At 40.9% G+C, this 20760-nt stretch overlaps 1 protein-coding gene across 7 annotated transcripts in view; it reads right to left on the bottom strand.

The window, feature by feature from the left end:
• Positions 1-393: 393 nt before the first annotated feature.
• Positions 394-20760, bottom strand: part of CDC42SE2 (CDC42 small effector 2) — a 101392-nt gene continuing 81025 nt past the window's right edge. For all 7 annotated transcript variants that reach the window (XM_084834022.1, XM_084834023.1, XM_084834021.1 and 4 more), the window contains 3 exons: positions 8910-9011; positions 2913-3029; positions 394-2075 (listed from right to left, as the gene is read on the bottom strand). In XM_084834022.1, coding sequence (XP_084690148.1) covers positions 2931-3029; positions 8910-9011 — 201 coding nt within the window. In that variant the 3' untranslated portion in view covers positions 394-2075; positions 2913-2930. The remainder of the gene's footprint in view (positions 2076-2912; positions 3030-8909; positions 9012-20760) is intronic.

Raw genomic sequence — 20760 nt, 5'->3', positions numbered from 1 at the left:
TCTAGAACACTTTGAAGAGAGTTTTTAAGAACTTACACATTTGAAATCCTGACCATGACGACCACAAGGCGTTTGGCCCAAGGTACTTCAGTCAAGTGAAGATATCAGACTAGACTACCTGAGCCAGGTACCTTCTCAATAAAATCATATTACAGCCATGTTTCCCTGCTGCCCCAGGAAGCTAGTGGGCACAATACACCATGAACAACTTCTGGGCTCACTCATAGATATGGACTGAACTGGAGCAAGGGATTCTACTCATATCAGATGTTTACACAGATTACCTCCTCAGTGGCTTGGACCTGGCAGTGGTCTTGGATAACGATATCATCCCATTACCTTTTGAAAAATGTTTATATATGGAGTAGTACCCAGAATTTTTTTTCTGAAAGGTGAAATGTGATTACCCCTCATTCTTGTGTCTGCCCCTTACAAATTATGAATGGGAGTGGAGAAAATACCAATAGGCATTAACTACAAAGCAATGGTACAGTGTAATCCCCTTTAGTTTCAATGAGGCCTGCATGAGGTTCCTATATATATTTCCTGTTGAAATGGAGTTTCTGCAGCAACATGTCTGTGAGTGTGTGTGCTTGTCACTTTAAGAACTTCTCCAATTAGGCTCAGTTATTTCACTTGCCAGTTAAGATGTTAAAAATGTTGCATGAGGAGGATTCTAATATGTGGTTTAAAAATATTTTGCTAGTGTTCAATCAACTGACTTCAGTTTCTTGTGACCAAGGGGGCATGAGGGTGGGGAAGACAGAAAGAAAAAAAAAAAGGACCACTCAGAGAAATATTTCAAAAACAGTGCAATATTAAAACACAATTTTTCACACTCTGTGAAAGAGGAACATGCTTTGGAACCTGAGCAAAAGGCTTGTTTACCAATATAGCAAAAAGCCACCCTGTATGTTGTTTTCGCTGGCATCAGTTCCTGCCAGGTTACTATGTTGCTCTTAGCAACTTACATGGCCCCTAAATACTTAGTACGCGGAAACTGCCAACTACTTAGGGAGGTCAACTAAATTCCAGCTATAATATTGCAGGCAGTTCAACATGCTGCTACTGGAAATGCCGGAATGGCCTAAAATTAAGCATTTAAAAAAAGAAAACAAAGAAAACAAGAAAAGCAGCCAACATAACAAATGCCTCTTTAACCAGACAAAAGCGCCACCACAACATTTAGTTTGTACGTTACTACACTGGCTTACAATCTTGAGGTCAGCTCTTTCAAAATAAATATACTGAACATTTACAACAAAATGCCTTATGAATGCAAGCTCTCTTTATTATTTCAAGACCAGCTGGATCAAAAACCTAAGATGACGAATTTCCAAAGCAGCTAAAAGTTGCACGTCCTTTCTTCCCCCAGAGAGATTGGCATGATCTGGTGCCATTGCACAACTTTTAAATCAGCAATAGTATCATCCATCTGCAAGAACAAGCATTTTTAAAAAAAATGTTTTTGGCACCCAACAGGCCACCATACCAAGCAAATTCACATAGCATGCGGTCATGTACTCTGCTCATTTCTGACTGTGTGAAATGGTCATTGTGCTTGCAGGCCCCAGACCTTAAAAAAACGAAGAAGACCTATATTAACCATGATGGAGTCAACACATTAATAGGAACTTGCTCGCTTTCTAATTACTGAGAAGGAAATAAAGATTTTAAAAATCAACACAGATGGGAATGTTGTAAACAAGGCCTTGCAGAGGAAGCACAAAAAAAAATTCAACCCAACACCAAACTATATGTTAAGACTTTAGATTGCTTAAAATATTGTTTTAAAATGCTGAGAGTAAATGGGGGAAAAAAGCTCCAAAAAGCAACTCAACCAATACTATGTCACAGATGTTTTGGTAGCAGTGAGATGTAAGCCTGCCACTTGAAAGGCACGACAAGACCAGTCTGATAAATATCATCCTCACAGCAGAACAAGAATGTTTCAGTGGTGTAATCACAAGGGGTGGATGATGAGCCATCAATTTCTCTCGTCATGAGCACAGGAAGCAGTCACCAAGGCATAAAGAGAGGGACACAGGAAAGAAGGTACAGAAATTCACAAGGACCTGCAAAGAACACAGCAATGAATGAGTAAGACAGGCAAAACTATGTTTTCAGAATGACGGCAGACAGATAGCTTGCAAAAAACATGTTGTAGCAACTGGTGGAGGCTGGTGGTAATTGCACCTTGGATAGCTCCTTTAGAGTTCTGACTGAAACCTGGAGCGGATTCACTGTCCCACTGACATTGGAGCCATCAGCTTCCACTGGTAGCAAGCACTGAATATGGGAATCTTTGCTTTAGTTTTCCCTAACCGTAACATGTAGCACAACTGACCCCATGTTCTGACATCATTCCAATGATGTCCCCACCCCCAGCAGCCAATAATGTGTGGAGGAGTCAGGGAATTGAGTAGCATAAGACCACCTTGAGTGGTCATCTGATAAAACCACCTTTTCTTATCTGAAATAAATGCATTTATACCCTACTTATGAGAAGTGGTACCGTAGTGCCCCTTCCCCACTATCCCATTTAACTCTTCAGATTTTGGTATTGCTGGAAAATTAAAGTGTAAATACCCTCTACAAAGACAAGAGTTAAAGCTAACTCTTGATGGGTAAGTGTACAAAATTTACCACAATCTTCTTTTAATAATTAGTACTGGAAATACTTGCTCTTGTCACTTGTTGCATAATACAGAACACACAATTACATGCATATCTTTCTTGTATTCAGCTCCTGCCAGATGGAGCAAAGAGTTTTGAGGTATAAAATGTAAATGAGTTAGTGATTTACAAAGGATTGTTTAAAAGGAGCACACTAGCTTGCAAACCTGTGTCCTTTCTATTGCTGATAGGCAGAAGAAGTAAGTAAGAGCATTGGCAAATGTTATCATACTCACTGGAAATATGTCCCACAGTTATCCTGCCTTTGTATCTACAAGCTGCATTTGAACATTTGCAGACATGCCTCCTCCATAGCCTCCTTTGGACTGCATTTGATTCTGAATTGAACTCACCTAGACAAAGAGGAATAGGATGGGAAAGAAAGGTACATGGTCAGCAATGAACTGGTGCTTCTCAAGCTCAATACGTCAGCATGAGATCATTGCAAGAATGTGGATTTGGTGGCACTTTTGAACATGGACTATAGAAAGCCAAACTATTGCAGGAAAAAGGACAGTGCAGATTTATATGCTTATCCTGCCCCCCCCCCTCAACTTCTCTTGCAGTTTAATCTTTTCACTCCACACAGACTTGACTAGTTCTTATGAAACTAATAAAACCTCTTACAGTATTGTCCTCTAAGTCCTGATTAATACATGCACATCACTCGATGTCTTAAGCACCCTTCATGCATTATTCACTCACACAATCAAGAGGAAGCACCACTGGTCACCCTCAAGACCACTTGGCTTTCTCAGGCTTGTCCTCAATGTCCATGTGCTAAGTGTATACATCTGCACGGGGAAAGCCTACAAACATGGATTTCTATGCACCTAGGCATCCTTGAAGCTTGGAACTATGTCCCAGGAAACCTACATGCAAGGATCTCTACACACATAGGCTTTCCCCTTGCAGATGTTCAGGTCTAATGTGTTGACAGCAGAGCTGGGAACTGCAGGACCTCAGGGGCAGGGCTAGTGGTGACACCCTCCAGCCCCTCGACGGCATGAGCACCCCTGCATGTGAGTAATGCATGAAGGGGGCTTTGGTCAGTCACAGCTGCAGTGTGAGTGGTCTCCACTGAAAAGTACTGTGTTTGAGATAACATCAAACTATATAAATGGTTTTGCCTGTGATGGCTGTTTCACATACATAAGTCATCACTTGATGTTGCACCAAACATGCACATGTGAACTGGTGCACATGAGAGCCAGTGTGGTGTAGTGGTTAGAGTGTTTGGACTGGGGAGACGTGGGTTCAGGTCCCCACTCAGCCATGAAACTCACTGGGTGACTTTGGATCAGTCACTGACTCTCAGGCTACCCTACCTCACAGGGTCGTTGTGAGAATTAAAATGGAGAGGAGGAGGATCAGGTACACTGCCTTGTGCTCCTTGGAGGAAAAGGTGGTACATACATGTAATAAATTAATGACTAAATGCACAAACTCAAGCAATACAGGTGGTTTGACAATAAAGAAGGATTTTTGTCCTTTTTTTTTTTAAAGGAGGTAAATAATATCGTACTATGTAAAACCGTTTTGGTCTCTCTTTCACAGTATATGTGCATTGAAGTATATGTCTCAAAATCGTTCTGTACAATTAGGTCAGCAGATATAAAAACGTGTGAATGAACTGGCTACTGAACAGATAGTGGAGACTGTGATTTCAGAAAAAAAAATTATGCTGGTAATAGGTAAACTGGTGCAAAATATTTTTTTTCTGCTTTGTAGTAGATACTTTTTTCAGAGAGATCTACACGCCACCACCCCCTTTCCCTCCTGTTTGCACTAACTGTGGCAACCTTAGACAGCTCCTTTGACAGCTGTCAAATGTAGCTGTGGTTAAGGCAAAAGGGTGCAAAAAAGGGGGTGGTTTGTACTTCTCTATGAAGCACACATACTGGGGATTCAGGGAAGAGGGGATTCCTAGCAGGGCACCTCCAAGGGTCGGGGCAATACTTAAGCTCTGGGGACCACCCTGGTAAGCGGGTGATCTGCACCCCTTTTCTCCACCTGTCAACTGTAAAAGGCTATAAAGTCAGCCTATATACAGTCCCCCCTTGTCAGTTACCTTGCATGTTTGACAGCTGAAACATACAAGGTACTAGACAAGGCAAGCCTATCTTTTTTGGGCAGTTGGAATTGTGCACTTGTGCAGGTCTGATAAAACAACAACAACAAATACAGGGACATGGATGCACATTACTGGTGCTGAAAAAAATAATTTAAAAAATATTTTTTGGACCCAATTTACACAAATGTGGGGAAGGAAATATTTCAAAAAAGCTGGGAACCGTGACCAGGGTCATGGTTCCCGCAGCAAGGGGGACTTAAGAGGCAGACAAGATGGGTTCCCTGGGATACCTGCTGGTGCCATCAGGAAAACGGAGGGGGAAGGAGGGGTAAAAACCCACAGTGAACCCAATTGTCTGTCAGGCTCACCGTGGTTTGTTTGGATGACAGCCCACACTCTGTGGCTTATTTCGCCGGGTTGGTTGACATGTCGTGTGAACTCAACCTTCTTGTATAATTTTATACACGATTGTCCATACCACAAATATATTAATCTCTCTCTCTCTCTGATTCTGTGTGCGTGTGTGTGCATATATATATATATATATTGGCCACTCCTGATATATATTTAACAGCACAGCTCCTGATGAGGGCGGAAGCCGAAACATTTAGCTTAAATATATTTTTTGAATACTCTGTTATTAGTCTTTCTATCTTTCTTATATATTTTACCTTAAGACTGGCTGCATCCACAGTGGATCCAGAGCTTCCTTGTTGTTTTGCTGTTTTGCTGATTTTCACCAACCTCTCTCTCTCTCTCTCTCGCATGTATATATTTATGTAGTGAGAGGAACTGGTTTGAAAATGTATTGATGGGTTATTCAGATGTACAAGTACCAAAGCACTTGCTCCCTCTTCTTCCCACGCCGCATAAAATGACTGGTTGAGAAGGGAAACACTGATTCTGGGGGGATCTCTACACCTCAAGTTCACTCACTGAACTGTGTGGGTCCATTACATGACATCGTCATTGTCCAGTCATTATTCCACTATTTCCTCCCACCTATCCCATGTTTTCCTCAAATGGAAAAAATGGGTATTTTCTGGATATGTGCAAATGGAGCGCCATGTCCTCCCCGTGTATTTCTCCCCTAGCGTGAATGAAGCGCTGAGTGTGGTTGCTGGGGGCGTGGTCATGATGTTGAAGGTGGTGATAAAGGTTTGATGGGCATTCAGCCTTCCCACTCCCGTGCCATTTTGGCTCCTCCCTACTTTCAGCCTGCCTGTTCAAAACAGAGCAGCAGAGCGGCAGCAAGGGGGGAGGCACAGCGGAGGAGCAGCAGAGCGGCAGGGACTGGCCAAAAGCATGGAAGGGGGAGGTGGGGGGGGGCTGTCAGCGTGTCAGTCCCCATCCACCAGTAATGTGCAAGGGGAGGGAAAGGGGCAGGAACCCAGGAGCAAGTATTGCTGAACTTGGAGTGTGTGTAATGCCTCTTCATGGAAACATAACACTATGGGAATGGCCATCTACACAGAAGGAAGTGTGCGTAAAGGGAATCAGTTGTGATCCTGCCTTTAAAACAGAAGCAGAAAGCCCCGTTTTAAATGCAGGATTTTAGGCTGGTGTAGAAATCCCCAATATCTGTGACTCTAAAGCAGCTCACTCGGCTGCCCCTCCCATCCCTGAGCAGGAAGTTCCCAATCCATCTCAGCAAAGGACTGGATTTCCTCTATTCCTTAACGACCTTTTATTTGCAACTGCTGCATTTTGGACATGATGCTGTTGGAGAGAAACAGAAAGCACGGTAAACTTGTTTACCCTGTACTTGTGCGGCAAGGTTAATGTCCAAAGCTGCTTTCAGATATGTGCAACTATGAAACCTTAACTCTGCCCTGTTTTAACAAGGCTGAATGAAAACAATCATAGGTTTGCGTATATATACTGTTTCTCCCCTCCCCAATAAAGACTGGCAGCTTGCTTCTTGCTTCCAGCAAACTGTGTTAACATAGGAATGTGTGCCTTTGAGGTTTTCTACCTGTACAGGTTCTAGGGTTATACAAATTTTCTTTGAGATGTTTCAAAGGTCATGCCATCAAATCAATACTAGAGTCCAACTATACAGTAGATTCATTATTTCTATCCATGGTGTTTGTGGGTGTGTGTATTCATGTTCTCCCTCTTTTTTATGTGGTTTTGTGGTTTATTCAGTCAGTCGCTTCCGACTCTTCTTGACTTCATGGACCAGCCCACGCCAGAGCTTCCTGTCGGCCGTCGCCACCCCGAGCTCTCCCAAGGTCGAGTCCGTCACCTCCAGAATATCATCCGCCCACCTTGCCCTTGGTTGGCTCCTCTTCCTTTTGCTTTCCCCACTTTCCCTAGCATGAGCATCTTCTCCAGGGTATCCTGTCTTCTCATGATGTGGCCAAAGTACTTCCGTTTTGCCTTTAATATAATTCCCTCAAGTGAGCAGTCTGGCTTTATTTCCTGGAGGATGGACTGGTTTGATCTTCTTGCAGTCCAAGGCACTCTCAGAATTTTCCTCCAGCACCATGTGGTAGCTGGAGGCAAATGTGCTTTTTGGTCTTTGGACCCGGGGCGATAACAATCCCTCAAAGCTGCTCAGGTAGACGGCACTAAGGATGGCTTAGCTGATTCCTCATAAGAAACTATTTAACATGCAGTTTTTTATATGCTGGATTATTTTTAAATAGACACCATGATTGTGTTCGGACGACCACTACAACATAGTTTACTATGATGGGGATGAACTGTACAAGCCACATGTTTGCATGCGCCTCCTCCTCCTCTAGCATGGCTATGAATAGATCAGGCGCTTTCACTTCAAATTTCCATTAACCACAGTGAAGTACATTTTCCGAACCATAAACTGTGGTTAATGTTAATTCTAGTTAGTTTAAACAAGCCAGCTGCAAAACCATGGTTTGAAAGTTGATGCCAGTTTGTGAGTTTGGATGGCATATCAAGCTGAATTTAAGCAAAAATGGAAACAAAAGCTTCCAAATTCCTCGTAGCTGTGCCAGAGGAGGGGAGTGGGGAGCATGTGGGCCTGAGGCTTGCTGCAGCTCTTTCTCATCATGCTAAACTACAGTTTAGCATGACATCTAAACTCTCATATTGTAAGAGTTTATTGTATAATAAAAGCAATACAGGAAAGAGCATTTTAGATCACAAGGAGGAAGCTACAGCTGTCTGTATGCTAACATTTTTTTTATTATGATAGACTATGATATGTGTTGGTGAAAAAGTTCTATGCTTTCTGTTTGGTGCTAGATAACAGAGCAAGTCTCCTTCAAGGAGAAATAAAACTATGCTTCCTACATTGTATTCTACATCTCCCCACCACTTGCAAATTTGAAACAGTCTATACGTGATTCAGTTTGTCAGTGTTCTAGGCTTTGTCCTATTACTCATCTGAATGAATAATGTTGTAGAATATGCTGATCCTAACAGTCATGTTAGCGTTTTAAAAATACAAGTGAATTCCTACTGTTTTTAAATAATATCCTAAGGGCACAGTCCTATGCATGTTTAGACAGAAAAAAGTCCTACAACTTCTAGCATTCCCAGACAGCTTTGCTGGGAATTGTAGGACTTTTTTCTGCCTAAACATGCATAGGATTGCATGCTAAGGCTATAATTCTATACACATTTGCCTGGGAGTATGCCCCATTGGACACAGTGGGATTTACTTCTGAACAGGAGAACATATATAGTGTTGAGCTGCAACTGTATTGTATATTTGTTTTCTTGTTGTCCCTGAGGAAGAGTTCCTTGACTAGAAATGAGCTAGGCCTTAATAAGGTAATGGATTCCTTGGCACGTTTGAGGTTTCCTCTTCTCTTCTTTTCCTGTACCGATGCATTTCCTCTCTCCCTTTTGTATAAAGATTGGCTTGTTTTTCAGTTCAAATGTTAGAGCTACAAAACTGCATGTTCAAAAGGTATCTAACCTAATTTAGTAAGCTCCATCATGATAAAACTCTGGATGATTTATGACATCAGCAAATAATTTAATTTGTAATGTGAGCCATTGAACATCTGTGCCTTAAAAAAAAATAAAAGCAATAAATATTTGTCATTTTTCTCTAATACTTGTGACAGAGTGGGTTAAACAATCTAAATTGTTTAATGCTCTAAAATCTATCACTTTTCAAAGAGACACTATAAAATGCTGCAGGATTCCTGGCAAAAACACTTACCGAATTCATTCCACTAAAGAGGTCTCCTGAACCTACATGAGCCGTGTGAACAAAGTTTGTTGGTTCACCAATCATACTCCGATCGATCCGCCGTCGTCTCTTCTAAATGGGAGGAACAAGACATCCGTTTAATCCAAAGGGAACTGAGATTTAAATCTGAGACATGGTCCAGATATGAAGCGTACCTGGAAAGCTACTCTTAACTACTTACAGAAACTTTAATGTAGTTTTAGTTCAGAACCCAAATTCTTGGTTAAAAGCACATCCCTGTGTTATCTATGAAGCCTTTTATATTTAAATTCATATCTAATCTCTGAGTGACATCTACATTTTATCTGTTCTCTCATACGTACGTGCGTGTGCATACGCCTATATACATACACATATTCTCTCTCTCTCTCTCTCCAGTATATATATATGTCCAAAGACCCAGGCCCACTAGTGGTGGGGCTTCTCTACACCAGAGTTTTATCCTGCATGTTTAAAGGGGTTTCTGCTTCCAGATTCTTTGTGGGATTAAGATCAGCTCTTTTACATGTGCTTACAAGTGCAGTTTTTCAGGGATTTCCTTTCTCTGCAAGTTCTATGTTTTCATTATACAGCCACTAGATGGTGCTGTGGTATAGCGGAATTGCAGAAGTACATGCAGCCATTATCGCACTTTTAGAAAAAATGCCAGACTTTCCCCAGTCTTAAAGCCTTGTGTAGAAATGCCCATGGTCTCGTTTTTCACATTTGTTTGGGTAGTTGACCTCTCCAAGGTCCACACTGTGTAATTTAAAAAATATTTTTATGGATGTGAGTGAGAGCTAAAGATCAGTCCGCAAGACAAGGGTAAGTAGTGAAATCTTCTGCTCCTTTCCTTTCTTCTTCAATATACATCCCTGTCACCTGCCAAAGGAACAGTGAAGTCTTCGGCCATCTAGCACAGAGCGTGTGTGTGTGTGTGTGTTTAAATGTCATGAACCCTATGTATGTTGCAGGTGTGTGTGTGATCAGGTATGTTTTCAGTTTGCTTTCACTACATTCATAATAATTCCTTGCCAACATATGCTAATTACTACACATCTGCTTATCACTTAATATACCTATTTGAACAGCTTGCCTTTCACACCCTGTAAGTGAACACAGCATATTAGGGCCTATGTTCCTATAGAGTTCAGAAGGATCTGCTGCTTCATTTTACCTAAGATGGAGCCAAATACAGCTGATGCAGTCCCTAATGACAGGCAGCAAATGCAACACCCTGATGCTGTGGGCAGAAGCCACCCTCCTGATCTAAAACACAAAAGTGAGATAGGTTTCTCTCTCTAAATTTATCAAAAAGAAATGACAATATTAATTCCAGAATCTAATATAGACGGCCCCCTTATCTATCATTGCAGAAGTAAAGAGTCCATGTTTTTCCTCTGAACAATAAAATCTGGGCTTTGGATTTTAACAAAAAAAAGAGCACCACGGTGAAATTAAATATTGCACAATTGCCCTAAAGAGGTTTCTTGACCCTGTTACTACTAGCCCTACAAACTTTTCCTCCATCACATATTTTAAAAGGATCAGCATCCTCCTACTCATGGTATGTGACAAGATGGTAGGACCACCTAGAGTTTTGGGTGGGAGTTTACACATCTCATCAGCAGGATTTCTGCTGTCCAAACACTGTCTCAGTTGAGTCACTGCAAATCAAAGCCACAGCTGAAAATACATCATGGGCCGTAGCCCATAAAAGCAAGATATGTTTGGAATGAACTCAAGCCCACAACAGACATGCCCTTTCCAGGGACCCCCCGCCTTTTCTGGATAACTAACACACCAGGATTGCTGAACTCCTTTACACAAATGTTAAGCATATAAAAGCATGCAAGATCTAGAGAAAAGAGCTGCTGGTACAATGATGCTAAACACATGTACTTGGATGTGGGTTCCATTGATTTCAATGGAATTTACTTCTTATTCTATCACTCACTTTAGCCACTGCAGTGAAATGTTATAAAAAAACTGTTATAACTGTGGGGAGGACAAAGGAGAGTGACTATGAAAAACCCACATAACTACAAATATGTATTCCTAGATGATTGAAGCGAATGTGCTGAGAATAGCTGACAAAGATATAAGCATCAGTACAGCTGGTGGTGCCTTCTAGGCATCTTCTCTTGCCGACCCAGCAAGAGTAGGGGAATCAGTCTGGAGGTGTTCAAGACTCCTAAAGTATCAGGTGGATAAAGATGAACACAAAATCATCTTAGTGTAACACCTATTTTAATTAATTAATTAATTAATATCCTGCCCTTCCTCACAAGGAACACAGGGTGGCTAACAAACCACATAAAACAGTACAACACACAAACACTATTAAATGATAGCTCTAAAATGCAATTAAGCCACATTGCAGTCATTTGTACAATTTCTCCACACGTTCAAGAGGTGAACCTTTTTAACTGGATGCTCCAGTTACTATGACAACTGAGGCACTAGCTGAAGTTGTTCCTGTTCTAAAGCTGCTAAGCACAACTTTACACCCACTCAGAGCACTACTAGAATATGTATAGGATCTAGTCTCTGTATTTTTTCAAATGTATATTTGTATGCCTTTTCACTCCCACACTCTTTCCCCATCTCATTTTATACAAGACAAATCTCCTATGCAGATCTCTCACCCATGCAGGAAGTTGAGTGTGCAATGCATGCACCACCATATCTCTTACCCACAAGCAATACCCTCATAGGAAATTCATTATTTGTGGCAGCAGCTCTCAGTGTAGTAGCACAGTATGATTACCTATCTGAAAATTATGTAGGGAGTAGCTAGATCTGCTACTTACTAATTCATATCTTCAACTTAAAATAAAATATATTCTACAGTCTGTCATGTATTTGTGTGGCAAAGATGGGAAAACACTAACCTGTTAAAGCTAAATCTCCCACCCCCATACTGAACTGTCGAGCGTGAAAAATAGGCATGAGGGATTCAAAAAGCTTGTTTCTGGCATTCTAAATCATTAATGGTTGCAAACATAGGTATTGTTCAATTATACACGGGCTAGGAATGCATCTAACTTTCAAAGGATTATGAGCAGAGGCTGGATTATTTCTCCAATTAGCAGTATCGACGCTTTTACATAACCTTGGCATGAATTTCTCTTCATGCTACTGCCTTTACTTGCTCAGCTTATTTCTGTGTGACCTCTCTCTACCTCTCAGTTATCCCTGCAACTTTCAGCAGGCAACTCTTCATATTACTCCAAGATTTTTAGCTCATCTCCTTCATCTGTTGCTAGAGGAGAACGTGCACAAGTATCACAGTAGAACCACCACCAAGAAAACTGACACCAGTGTTGCAGCAGTTCTAGTGCATTAACAGGCATATCTAAGTAGAAAATAACTTCTGTGGAAACTCTCTACACCGCACTCCTCCTTTCTGTACTACGCTTAGGACAGATCTTATGCTACAGACTTTAACTAGTTTAACCGTCATTTTCGTTTCCATGGAGAACTACATTTTGGAGGATGAAGGACTTCTAACAGAAGTCTCCTAACTACACTTCCCAGATCCCTTTGGAGGAAGCCATAATAGATAAAGTGGTGTAAAATTGATACGTTTGTAGTGTAGATGCACTCAAAAGGTGCTTCTAGATGGAGGGCTCCAAGCACTACTAATGAGATGGTATTTTGCAGCTATTCTGTCTTTTTCTCCTTAACATATTTTCTGCAGTAAGAAAAAAGATGGAAGAAGCAATGGGAAAACACGGGAGGACTAGAAGTGGAAGAAGATGTGGTCTGGATCCCCTGGATAATTCCATGACCTGTGCAGGGCTATTGCATGATAAAAGTCTTGTCTTGAAATACCCCCTGTTATGTACCTGAAACAGGCACCTAAAAAAAGAGCCAAGCATTTTCTGGGAAGTCCTTCAGTCTAGAAACTATCAAATTTGATCATAAGTGACAGAAAGCAGCCATAGCTCCGTGGCATACATGTTCTGCATGTACAGGATTCCAGGTTTCATCCCCAGTATCTCTAACTGAGATCATGGAGAACTACTGACAGCACTGGGATAGTTGGGTCATTGGTCTGGCACCACGTATGATAGTTCCTTATGTCCTATAGTCCTTAAGGCAGGAATCCTCAACCTTTTTGGACCCACGGGCACATTTGGGAATTTGAGAAACTGTGGGAACCATCATAAAATGACCAATCAGTGGATCACCCTTTGGCATCTACCTGTCTCATCTGTGGATCTTAGGCTGCATCGTATTGAGCAAAATTTTTGTTTCATGTCTATTGGACACTGCAACGTCTCTTTAATAAGGGATTGTCTAATTCATCTAATTGCTGGAGGTGCAATATCGATAATGCTTCTTTTAAACATATGTTTTGGCAATGTCCAGTAGTTGCTTCTTTTTTGGAGGAGGTTATTACACAGATAAATTTTGTACTGGAGCAGTCTTTAATATTCACTGATCTATAATATGCTCTTTTAAATTATTTGCCTGCTTCATGGAAATTAATCAATGGTCAGCGTAGATGGATTCTCTGCACCCTTTTGACAGCAAAAAGACTGATATTACAACACTGGAAGGATAAACATTCACCTCCAATAATGCAATGGACTGAGGACAGTTTTAATATTTGAAGGGGTAGTTTATAGACACCACCTTCAAATGGATACTTATTTGGATATCTGGTCTGCTTTTGTTGATGCTATGCATTTCTTATGTATTCATTGCTATGGATATATACAAATCCATGAATGTATATTAAAAAAATAATAACAAATAAATAAATAAAAGTTTTGCAGGTGCCCACAGGCACCACATTGGGAATCCCTTCACAGATGCTGCGTTGGGGACCCCTGCCTTAAGGAAACACTGAATGTAATACACACAGAGAGCTCCACTCAGACACACACTCAGTTTTATGGATAATTCCTCCAAGTTGGGGTGGGGAAATCTACTCAGGGATCATCTACTAAGTAAACAAGAAGTGGCTCCCTATGGCAAAAATGTTGCAGTGGGAAGTGCTCCCACTGAGGACTCCAGCTAGCTACATCCTCCTTCAGTATACTCCTATTCCCCTTCCCCATTCTCTGTTTCTTCTTTTTTCCAGGTGACATTTCATGGCTACCGAGCATACGGTATTTCAGGCTGTATTTGGGGGGCTATATTAAAGCACAAAGATCAACCATGTCACTGACTTAATGAGGGGGATATATCAGGTTTGCCTTGTTCTGAACAATTGTCGATCTCCATTACTTACCCTCTTACAGTCAGGTGTGTGCATTTGGGGTATTGAGGTTTTGTTGTAGTCATTAAACAGACCTTGATTTTCTACCAAACTGATTATACTTCAGAAGCAAAGACCTCACACACTGATGTTGCACTGCTTGGTCACAAAGTTCCTGTCTGTTTAGCTAGCTCAGCACACCATCACCTTAGCAATCTTTGAAAGTAAAGAATGCCGTCTCTAAACTGTTTATCCAATATGCCATTATATTACGGTGGTGTTACTCATCACATGATAAAACTAGCAATTTCAGGCCTTACTTCTTAAACAGTAAGATTTGTCAAATGATTCTTGAAAATAATAGTTCTTTCAAGAAGCATGTTTAGACTAGATGGCAGGGGAAACTCATCTACTATTCTAAAACTTTGCACAAACTCCATTTAAAAATATTCAGTGAATATACTATCCCATAATACTGATGGGATATTAGAACTAACATCAATGAAATGTTTTGCAACAGGACAAAACTAGAACTTCTATTTCTCAGATTTTCATATAGCCAGAATTCTAAACTATTGTTAATATTTTAACATCTTTGAATGGTTTCAGTTACAGTCAGCTTTCTGTACTGAATGCTTTCTTTCATCTAAAATTTGTAATTAACTGATGTCTTATAAAAAGAGGAAAATGGAAAATACAATTTAAAAGGTCTTTTTTATTCAGCAGTTTGTAAAATCCTTGTAGTAATAATCCTGAATCTATAGGCATTTATTTAATTATAAATACAAAATAAACTGACAAACTAATGTTGATTTAAGAACACAGTAATCCAGAATTTACCGGAGAATCGTTTTTATTTCCTACACGACTTGGGACCACAGTACCTGAAGGCATACCTCTCCTGAAATGAACCTACCCTTACTCTACATTCAGCATCTAAGGTCATCCTCCGAGGGAAGCTCAGAAGGTGGAAACAAGAGAAAGGGCCTTCTCAGTGGTGGCCCCCCATCTGTGGAATGAGTTTCCCAATGAGGTCCACCTGCAGCCAACATTGTTATCTTTTTGGCACCAGTTTAAGACCTCTATCTTTTCCCAGGCATTTGGCAGCACACGATGAGTTTTAATTGGTCCTGGATATGTCTTTAGTTATGAGTGACTGTTAAGTTGTTTTTAGTTATATACTGTTTATGTATATTGTCTGTGTGCTTTTATGTAAATGGCTTTTAAACTTTGTAAACTGCATTTTAATGTCTTTAACTTCTGTAAACCACCCAGAGAGCTTCGGCTATGGGGTGGTATAGGAATGTAATTAATAATGATTATGATGATGGTGATGATAATAATAATAATAGCAAGTTTTATAATGACATCAAGAGAAGTGGTTGGCTTTTGGAAAACTGACCCTCAAGTACATCCTTATTACTGTGCTAAATGGCTGTCATGTTGGAAACACTGGCCAACTGAAGATGTACCTTATAGGTACAAGTGGCAGTGACAGGCAAGATAGAAGTATCAGGGCTTGATTAATCTTCACAGCATCAATGTTATGGTGGAAAGCCCCAGCCAAATTAATGCTCTTACCAGGAGATAATAATTTATGAAATGCTTAATGTGGAGACTATACTCATCTTTCTGACAAAATTGAGGTGTGTTCATTTATTACTGGGCCCCTGGGTCTACCTGGGATGAGATCACATCTGCTGTCCCTCATCACAGGAAGAAGGTAACAGTTGACTGAGAGATCCCATATTTATTTGAATGGAGGATCTTGCAAGATAGATTTTTGTAGGGAAGCCTGAGGCCTGCTCCCAAACTCAATCCAGGTAGAATCTCAAGGACAAAGTAATAAGTGAACAGGCCCAGAAATGATTTTAGCTAGAAGAACACTCTACATTCCTGCTAATTAAAAAATATCACCTTAAAATAAAATGTGATAATATGTAAAGAACCCTGGCAGCTGCTCAAGTGATAGATGCGTATAACAAAAAAAAATAAAAATAAAAATAAAAGGCAGCAAAGAAGAAAGCAAACAAGAAAAATTATTATTTTTTCATTTGTCAAGTCTCTTGAAACTAACACAGGAAATATTTGGAGAGAGGTCAACCAACATGATGAAACATTACAGCTCCATGACAGGATATGTGTCAGTAGTTACAATATGAAATCCTTCCTATTCAACCAAATAAATGTCATATCCATTTGAGAAGGAAAAAAAGCAGAGTTGCCTTTCAGAAAACCTGCATAGAGAGAAACATCTCAGCCAGAACCTGGAGTCTATCAGAGAGAATTGTGAGTGAAACAGGCTCCCCTTCTAGTTTTCACATTATTACTTTTTGTTAGGATAATTAGCCTTGTAGTTCAATGGATGAATAGACAGTTCAAGTCTCTCTCCCCTGCTACCATTCACTTACCAAATAATGCATACACACAGAATATATGGACATACTGTTTACAGGAAAATTAATACTCAAAATCTCATCAAATATGTTTTGTATTGTACTTCTTAAACAGCCTTCCGAGGGATAAACAGATTGCATTGGTCAGGCATATGACTTTTAGCCATGTACGTGCCCCATTCACATAGAAAGCAGGCATAGGGTGGAGGGCCTATCTTTGTAAGAGGAGTGAAACTAGTACTGGAGTCCAGCTGGGAGAAATCTGCTTAAAGCAGTGGAGTGCAGTGAGATAAAGTGGGGATGTGGGAGATGGGACATGCTTTCTTTCCCCTTCCTTGAGTACCTCCATTTTTATGTAAAACAATATCCCCACACACACCGCTTTATATGTGAATGGTGCAGACACGTGGATGGTTGCCTCATTATGTCTCATTTGTCCCTCAGATGCCAAGTAAAACTCTATTTTTTAGGCATCACAAGGTTGCTCTCATTATAGGCAAGAGGAAAACACCAGCATCAAACATACTTGTCCAATAGATTCTTATTACCCTGAAGGAAAAGCAAAACAAAATAGTGCCTTCTGGTACGTTGCATAGTACAAAACCTGAGCTCTTTTGGGCCAACATTGGACCATGACAAGTAGAATGCAAGAGCAGGCGCTTAAGCAGGTAGCCTACCTAATGCTGCAACCTGATCTCTGACACTGAGAAACCATGCACCAACTTTCTGCTCCATATTTAGAGTACACTTATAAAGAACTGTTCACCTGCTCACCAGTAGTAAGAAATCACTTCTAGATGACCGGGCAGAGAACTGTTTTGGATTTTTTTTTGTCTTCTTCTTCTTCTTCCTCCTCCTCCTCCTCTTTTAAACACAACAGTGTGCCACAAATGACTAGCACAGGTCAAAAGGCTAGGTAATGTTATGAGCTAGTAAAATTTTGCAGACTTATCTGTAAGGCTTTCCAGTCAAATAGCAGCCACGGTTGGGTGGGGGAAAGACAGCCTCTCTTTCCTCAACTTCCTGCACGGCTCTGCAGTTGTACCTCACTCACATTCCTCCTGGTCTCTTTCACCACTGCCATACACCCCTAGACAACTTGGGGCTCAAAGCCCCAAGGACGCCATAAAGGTGCTGGTAGAAGTTAAGGGACTTAAAAGCAGATTTGGGTTGGGTGAACAAAAGGTGTAGCCAGGATCTGTACTGAGCTTGAACACCAGGGCAGGGCCTAGGAGCCTCAGTTATGCCCCTTATGAGTTTGCCCTTTGCTGTGTAACATTTTAAAATTGGACCACTTTAATCTTCTCATCAGACAGAACAGCAGTACCTTTCTATGTATTCTAAATTACAACGTAGTAGCCATATTTCACAGGTGGATACCAGGCAACATATTTACTAGAGAAAATATATGATTGCCTAAGACCTCACATAATAGTTATGAAACACAGATGTTTTTCTCCTTCATAAAGTTCCAAATAAATTGTTTTCAGTCAGACAATCACAATCCTATCATTTTCGGTTGTGATAGGAGACTTCACAAGTTATTAAGCATCATAAATTCTATGGCTGTTTCATCTGACTGAAGCGCTGAAAGAGAAACACCTTAATTGTACTTAAAGTGGAAAACAAGCTTTTGGGAGAATTCCTTTTCATTCCTGGATTATAATGCTCCTACAAAGGACACACAGGTCTCTCCTGCCCACTCCCCCCGCCCTGCCCCATTTCCACAGCTTTCAGGTGCCCATATGAGCTTTCTTGAAAATTACATGTGCAGTTATGCATGAGCTCCACAGTAAAAAAAGAAGAAACCCATTAAGATTTGGTGAGTTGTAGATATGTGCAAATGCACCCCAAAATAAATAGAGTCAGATGGGTGCCCTTCTTCCCACATAAATGTATTGGTCCAAAACACACTTACTTGGGAAGTTAAACAAACAAGTTATATTTTTACACATACTTGAGCAATTTGATAACCCAGTCTTAAGATGCAAATCAGAATAAGTGAGCTGGAAGCAGCAATTCATAAGCAGCATTCATTCTTGTACCCAGTAACAAGCAAATCAAAATAAAATGTATTAACAGACTGTGGCTGTGGTGATAGTATAAAATGATTGCACGGACTATATGTGCAATGAATAATGTGTGAACACACCTAAAGTGAACCTGCATTAACAAGTTCACAGAAGTATGTGTTCATTCAGCCCAGGTTCTTCTGTACATAGGAGCTGAACCATGGATTAAGTAGGATTCTAGGACCTATCTCCAGTAGCCCTATTCAAGCATTCAATAGATCTGCTCCAAGTATGACTAACTTTGGATACAACCCACTGTAACAAGGAGTTCACAGAGCTGTTCCATTCATGGTTCTTTCAATTTGCTTCTTTCAGAGAAAAGGTGTCATGTAAAGATCATGGATGTCCAATTCATACACTGAGATGTTACTGTGCCATTCATAGCTACGGAAAAGTCAAGTTGCTTACCTGTTACTGTAGTTCTTTGAGTGGTCATCTGTGCATTCACACATATTGTCATCTGTATCCTTTACTGTTTAGATTTTTTCCTCCTCCATGTTTAAAAGACACTCAGAATAAACTGTCACGGACTTCCATCTTAACTGATCATGCTCCCTGCCTTCTTTCCACCCCAACTTCTGATTTGGAACGACAGCTACACACCCTAGATGTCCGGAGAGCACTTGCCTTCTATAAGTCATGGACTGAGCCTTTCCGCAACTCACAACGGCTTTTCCTATGCTGTGGGGGTCCCAATGAGGGTTCTCCAGTCTCCTCTTAGAGCCTGGCATCCTGGATTGTACACACCATTCGACTGGTGTACGAGGTCGCCGGGAAATCCCTACGGGAAAACCCCTGAACGACTCAAATCAGAGTGCACTCGACAAGAGGAGTGTCGACTTCCACTGCCTTTGCAAGAGGGGTTCCCATCGTAGACTTGTGTGAGATGGCCACCTGGTCTAAGCTTTCTACCTTTATTAAGCACTACAGACTAGACGTCCAAGCTCAAGCGGACTGTGCCTTTGGCAGGGCTGTGCTTTCGTCAGTACTACACTGAGACACCAACCCACCTCCTGTAAGTTAGATTGTTACTCGCCCATATCGCATATGTGCGATGCACAGAGACCACGAAGAAGAAAGTCAGGTTGCTTACCTGTAACTGTAGTTCTTCAAGTGGTCATCTGTACATCCACCCCCCCCCCCACTGTCCCCACTTTGGTGTCACTGGTCTGTTGGTATCGAGGTGTTCTTCTCTTCGGTCTGGGACTACTTGTGGTCTCAAGGAGCTGAGGGGAAGGCGGAAACCCACGCTATATATGTCAGAGATGGTGAGGGAGGGGTTCCCACCAAAAATTTATGCAGCTTGGAAGTTTCCCGAACAAGTCTCCGCGCGGGCGCAGAGCCCATATATGTGATGCACAGAGACTACGAAGAAGAACTACATCCTGCCATTGATGGGAATCTGACCTACATTAGATGAACATATCCTGCGACCAGGTACCAGCTGAATATCAAAACATGAAATAAGGACTTGACACACTAACACACAATAGTTAAATAGTTAAAAACTGATATAGTTAGTTAAAAACTAATATTTATTCAATGCTAGGAAAATGCCCAAGTATCGGTGTCAACAGCTGAATAAGACTGTTGAAGTCTATGTCACTCTCACAGCTCTGTTTGCTGTATCTGCCTAGAAGGAATGTAATGGCCTACTTAGAATTGGTTTATCACTCATATCATTTCAGCAGACAAGTAATTAAATTACTTTAATTTACTAGAAAGGAAGAGCAACACATTTAGAACAAGATTTATTTAAAGTCAACAGCTAGATGACATATACTTGTCTGTGTTTTAATTCTATGGCAGGGATATGAAACATGGTAGCTCGCTAAGCTGAGGAATTCCTTCCTCCACCTAGGGAAGGAGTGCAAGTAAAAAAGAACAGTCCAACTTTGTAAGACATTGTGCAATAGCAGCACATCTGTACAATGGTTTTGCCTGCAGAAAATCACATTGCTTTTGGTTTCTGAGGCAATCAAGTCAGTTTCTTCTGAGTGTGTCTTTTAAATATGGAGGAGGAAAAAATCTAAACAGTAAAAGGTACAGATGCCACCGGATTTGCAGAATCTTTGACCTGCACAGCCCTAACACTTAATGCTTCTTGCTGGGTCTCTTTTGAGGCTTCCAAGTGCTAGTGCCACCACTGGCACATACTACTG

This window comes from Heloderma suspectum, chromosome 2 (genome assembly GCF_057233095.1).
Source record: "Heloderma suspectum isolate Gila_16-S chromosome 2, 16-S_ref, whole genome shotgun sequence".
NCBI lineage: Eukaryota > Metazoa > Chordata > Lepidosauria > Squamata > Helodermatidae > Heloderma > Heloderma suspectum.
Note: the sequence above shows the minus strand (reverse complement) of the source record. Positions and strands in the feature narration are given on the sequence as shown.